The 5,963-nt window shown below is 30.0% G+C and overlaps 1 protein-coding gene across 1 annotated transcript; it reads left to right on the top strand.

The window, feature by feature from the left end:
• Nucleotides 1–4,288: 4,288 nt before the first annotated feature.
• On the top strand, nucleotides 4,289–5,316 carry LOC129981240 (uncharacterized). Its single transcript, XM_056092000.1, has one exon. It carries the CDS (start codon nucleotides 4,434–4,436, stop codon nucleotides 4,752–4,754), a length of 321 nt encoding a protein of 106 aa, XP_055947975.1. The 5' UTR covers nucleotides 4,289–4,433; the 3' UTR covers nucleotides 4,755–5,316.
• Nucleotides 5,317–5,963: the final 647 nt, after the last annotated feature.

Here is a 5,963-nt window from a genome sequence, read left to right as displayed (position 1 = left end):
ACTATTAAGCAACAGCGATTTAACGAAATCACTTATTTACCATAAAAATTAGCAGAATTTAAAGAATTACGAGAATTTAAAAAAAAGGAAATTATCTATTTATAAAAAAAAAATCAAAGAATTTCTTTTAATTTACTTAAACAATTAAAACATATGCACCTTGCGTAAACTTCTTCTCGGCATTATCTGGAATTCTTATTTTAGCAAAAAATACCAGAAAGAAAATGGCAAACGATAATTAAAATATATTTCAATCTTCCCTCGAACTTTTTTCAAGGGAGTTTCAATGAAAAGTTTTAGGAAAACATATAATTGACAACCAATTTGGAATTTTTGTGGTTTGAACTTAATCAGTAACAAAGAAAAATGTTTCGAGTTTTAAATACCAACTCTTGCAAGACTTTAATGCAAAATAATGATAATCTCCATCTTAAATAATAATCCTTATCTTACAAATAATAAATATGAAAGTGTGTGTGTGTGTGTGTGTGTGTGTGTGTGTGTGTGTGTGTGTGTGTGTGTGTGTGTGTGTGTGTGTGTGTGTGTGTGTGTGTGCTCTCCGTGCCAGACCATCTGACGAATAGCTACCAAATTTGGCATATATATATATATATATATATATATATATATATATATATATATACTTTGAAGGGCTGAGGCAAAAATGTGGGTCTTGGGGCGATTTCTTTTAAATTTTAATTAATTAAAAGCAAAGCGAAGTTTAGAAGAATTTTTTAATGTCTGAATATTTGACAAAATAATGGACATGAATTTATGTCTAAGCGATTTAATAGAAATTAAATATCACCAATATCTCCAACGAACTAGCTGGCCGTCAAAAGCGACTAGTACACCATAAATTAAAACGTTGATTGTTCAAAAGGATTTTATGAATGCAATAAAGCAAAAAAAGCGGCTAAATTCCTTTCGCGAAATATGCCGCTTGGAGTATTGTATATAAGCGAGTAAATATTACTTGAAACAGCCGTTAACACTAACGCTTGTGTTGAAATCACTTTCCTCTACATTACGGACGGACTGCTGAATTAACAACTACTTTATGACTCCCAGTCATACCATTCGACAGTTGCAGGGGAATTTATGAGACACAACTGGCATTAAATACACAGAAAAGACTGTGTTTGACAACCACAAGTCTGAAAGCGATGCGTCTGCTCATTGTAATTTCTAATAGCCTCGTTGGTGACGTGCATTAAAGAAGGTCATACACAATATGCAGCTGCCGCTGGAAATCACTTTTCTATGAAAGCTGAAAATTATGAAACGTGCGTAACATGACAATTTCTGTTACACGTGGCACATTGAAAAGAAAGTTGTTTGCTTTATTGCGATCATCTTTTCAGTAACTTTCTCATATACGATGTATGCTGAGTGAAAGCATCATAAGCATAAAAATAAAATTTTAATCGATATTTTGAGGTTTGAGTAAAAAAACACATTTAAAATGATTTCCTGATTAAAAAACACATTTTTAGAATATAACTGTCTGTTAACACTATAACACAATAGCTACAAAACGAAGAGAGCTGGATAGATGTAATTTGGTAAGCAGATTCAACATATGATGTGTAAATATTTATGAAATTTGGAATCGAATCCATCAAATAGTTGGATGTCTGTCCATCTGATATTTCAAAAGAATGAAGACACAATAATTTTCAAAACATAAAGACTTAAATATATGCAATTTAGTTCGTGATTTTGTAACTACAATTGTAATGCCGTGACAAATTTTTGTTTCAATTCTTCGGAAAATAAAACGTCCAAATTCCACATTTGGTTTTCCGACATTTATGTATTAACTGCATCCTAGTGATTAATTGCCAAATATCGCATGCTAATAGACTCTTTCATAACTACTGTTCGCCAATGGCATGCAGTTAGTAATAAGCAAGTGCATTTATTATCGAATAGTTATAATTTATTAGCGAAGTTTCAAGAAATCACTCTAGCTGATTTAATTGCACCTTTTCAGCGTGGTATTGAGATTTCTCTTTCTGATTCCATATGCAATGTGGTCAAATATTAAACAAAATCTTTCTCCCTGGAATTTCCAATGGCCTTTCTTGTAGAATTTTTGAATAGTTATTTTATCAAGCATACATCGCTTGTCGCAGTTTGCAGATAGTATACCCAAAACCGGATTATAAAATAGGCAAAGTAGGCCAAAAAAGTAGCATGCCCGCTATTTAGGAGACCCCAATCCTTCGATTTCTTAACACTTTTTTTCAAAGAATTTAATTTTGAATTTTCACGGAATTATAAAAGCCAGATGACTTAATTCGTTCAATTAAAATCAAATATTACAATAATATTCCGTCAGCATTCAAATTTAATCACCATACGTAAATTTTATATCATAAGCATATATTTAGAGATAAAGCTTGTAAGGAAACAAACTTTACTTTTTTAAAAAATATAAAATTTTTATAATTTAAAATGCTCAATTCTATAATTGAATATTAAATTTAAAAATTGATAAAGATAATTTTTTAATATATTGCATAGCATTATTTTCAAAATTTAACTATGAATTATCTTTACGCACAATATAGTAAAGCCAAGTTAAAGTTATCAGTTTTTAGATGTGTGATTATTTCATTTTTTTTCAAATTTGCTGCTTAAAACTTTTTACTTAAAAACTATATTAATATCAATAAAATATATCTGATTTTGAAAGATATGGAAGAGAAAGGAGGCCCCGAGACTTGCGCTGACTAAAGTCTTCAAAAACGTTTAATCCAGGACTGAGTTTGTCCGCTTAAAAGCGAAATCATGTTAATAAAAAAAATATTTTCGAAATAAAACTGAGCTTAATTATAAACGCTGTTTTTTAATCAGTAAAAGTCGGAAATCATCATTACAAATAATTTTCCCAGAATACAAATAGATTACAAATAATTTGCAGGACTCAGAAAACATCGAGCAAGTAAGTTGAGCATTCGTACTAATTTTTAAACATAAGATAGAAAAATTATTTACAAAAATTAAGGTAATGTCATATTATATACAATAATATATTACCTACTGAGAACGATTTTCCAAATAATAAAAATAATAATTCAGTTAAAGTTGTGATTTAGAATATTTATTTACTTAAACTTGCTTTACTTTACTTTTGGTACACTTAATTAATTTTTTCTCATTTCTTTAAAAAAGAAATAACATTCATATATAAATATAAAAATGCAGTTGACAAAAAGGCATTTTTACAGGAAAAATTTTAATTTCAGAGAATTTTATTTTTTCTCTGAAGCTCTTCAAAACAAAACGCACTTCGCAATCAAAAGTAATCAGAGTTAAACTTTTAAATAATTTTATACATAACTATGTTAACATTTTTTTTTACAGTGAAATTATCTTTTTTTTTTTTTTCAATATCAAATGTGTATTTTCCGGACTATTTATTTATATATTTTGAAAAAGATTATTTGAAAAAAAAAAGATTAACAGGAATGCATTGAAATATTCTAGTGAAAGTTCAAGATTAGATTTCTATATGGAAATCATTTTTTTAATATATGTTATATGAAATTTACTCATAAAAATTCGTGCAAATTCTTTGCAAGATTTCCGTAAATGATGTTTAAAATCAATATTTAAACAGTGTTAAAAATCAGTTTCAAAATGCAATCATGCATTTATCTTAAATTTGTCATTTTCAGAATAATTTTTAGAATTCATACTTTATATTTTAATGCAGATTAATACAAACTTTAAAAGAACTTTCGAGATTAAAAAAAAAAAAAAACATAAGCCGCAAGCAAAATTTTCAAGGCAAAAAAAAAAAAAAGTTATAAAAAACTTAATAAAAATCACAAATAGAGATTCATCGAAATAATTTCATAAATAAAGATTATCTGCTAAAGTATCAGACAGAGTATCTATTATGCAATATTACCTAGAAAAAAATTCATGAAGCACTTATCAGTTTTTGAATACCAACTCCATGAAAAAAAAGTGAATAAAAAATTTTAAAAAGACGAAAAATTCCTGACTCGTATCATCCAGACGAAATGCCGCGCATGAATGGTTCATTCTAAAATTTAAAAAACCCTCTTTAAAAATTGCTGCGACCAATTGCAGCAACAGATAACTGCCACCCTCCCTTTTCACTCTCCACTCTTTCCCGGGACCGAGAGGACCTTCCTAACCTTGACGAAATCTAATTTTTTTCTTTATCTGTCTGAGTGGCGCCAGTCGGATTGGACACTTGCCAGCGGTGATCCCTCCTCCCTTTCGACTAGCTATATTAATCGAGGACGAGCCTCCGGACACTTCATTCTGCTCTGATTATTCACTGCGTGAACTTCCAGCTCAAACTCAGCTCTTCTCTACCAACGTTTTTGTTTGGAGTTAATATTTCATCCAGTTTTCTATCGTGTGGACTTAACCAACTTCATTGATTGAAAATGGCTTTCATGATGCCTGTTGTGAAAAATGACTACAACATCTATCCCAGCTGCCCAAGCAGCCGTGCCGGTTGCGGCACTCCTCAATCCAGAGGGTCCAGCCTGTCATCCTCGCCTAGTGGAGTATCTTCTTTCCTGAGTTCACCTAGGCATTCGCACACACCTGCTTACAAAAGCATGCCTAAATCTGAGTCTCAGACTTCTCTGCACAAGTTCCACACCCGACTCGTGGAAAAGCTGAGGAAGACATTTCGTGGCAAAGTTTCATCTTCTGATGACATCAATCAGGCGTCGTCTTCAGGGACCGTCATTATCCGATGATTTCCAGACTGTCCTCATCTAAATACTACACATCGCTTCTTGATGGCATCAAGCAGCCCTGTCTGATGGTTGGCATTGCCCTGAGAGAAAAAAACGGAGAAAATCGATCAGTTCGGCAAATATTCCTTTGGTGCATATCAAGCCAAGGTCCAAATACAAGATGATGGTATAAGGCGACTTTTAATGGGCAGCCAGCCCTACTGGGAATCATAAAATTGATGTCATCCCTTCGCTTAAGAACCTCATTTTTGCTGCAGCTCTAGTTCCAGCATTCAACATCGTTCGAAAATCTGTAAGAGACTTTCCATTTGTTGGACTAGACTGAACTGTAAATACTTGGGGACTGGTATAAGACTTCACAAAAATATTTTTCTATCTCAAAATATCTGTATCTTCCTGCAATCTATTTGGCAGTATTCTCTTATTATATTTCATTTTAATCTTTTCGTAAGTAAAAAAATTTGTGTCATTCAAATCGTAAATTTCATCGATATTCTTCTGTCAATAATTTCATCTTATCACTATATTGTTTTTATGAAATAAATTTGTTTAGTTTTTTTAATCTTGTCTTGATTTATTTTTGTGTTCTTTATTCTCTTATTTTACAGTTATGACTTAAATTGCTTTAATTGAAGAAGATATATTCATTGAGGAAGATGTTATATTAAATTTAATTTGTAGTATACTTATCAAAACTAAATATCAGAAAGTAGAATTTTAATATTGATGAATATGCATTTAGGAATTAAATTTGTAAAATGTTTTCTTAAGTTTAAATTAATTAAAAAAATAAAATAAACATGTGGAATTATTTTTAAAAAAATGTAAAATGGTTTGAAATCGTTTACTTTTAGTGATATTGAATTAGTTAATTTTTAAATTTTGATGAAAATTCTTAACTTTTTTTTATCAATAATAAAATTTGAATTTCTTGTTTATTATTATTTGATTCTGCACGTTTTACTTTTTTTTTAAGTTATTGTCATTTAAGATATTTAAAATCCATTGAATTACAATTAATTATGTATGCAAAAAATAGGTGCTAAGTATTACTTTCCAGATTATCGGCACACTAGAAAAGTTAAGTGTTAACTGAATAGAAATAATACAAATATACAAGTTATTTTAAATTCGGCTTGAAGCTATTAGATAATCTGAGTCATTGCATTTTCAGGTAGTAAAACAAAATATGATTACTAGAAAAAAAAA

The sequence above is a fragment of the Argiope bruennichi genome, chromosome 8 (genome assembly GCF_947563725.1).
Source record: "Argiope bruennichi chromosome 8, qqArgBrue1.1, whole genome shotgun sequence".
NCBI classification, from domain to species: Eukaryota; Metazoa; Arthropoda; class Arachnida; order Araneae; family Araneidae; genus Argiope; species Argiope bruennichi.
Note: the sequence above shows the minus strand (reverse complement) of the source record. Positions and strands in the feature narration are given on the sequence as shown.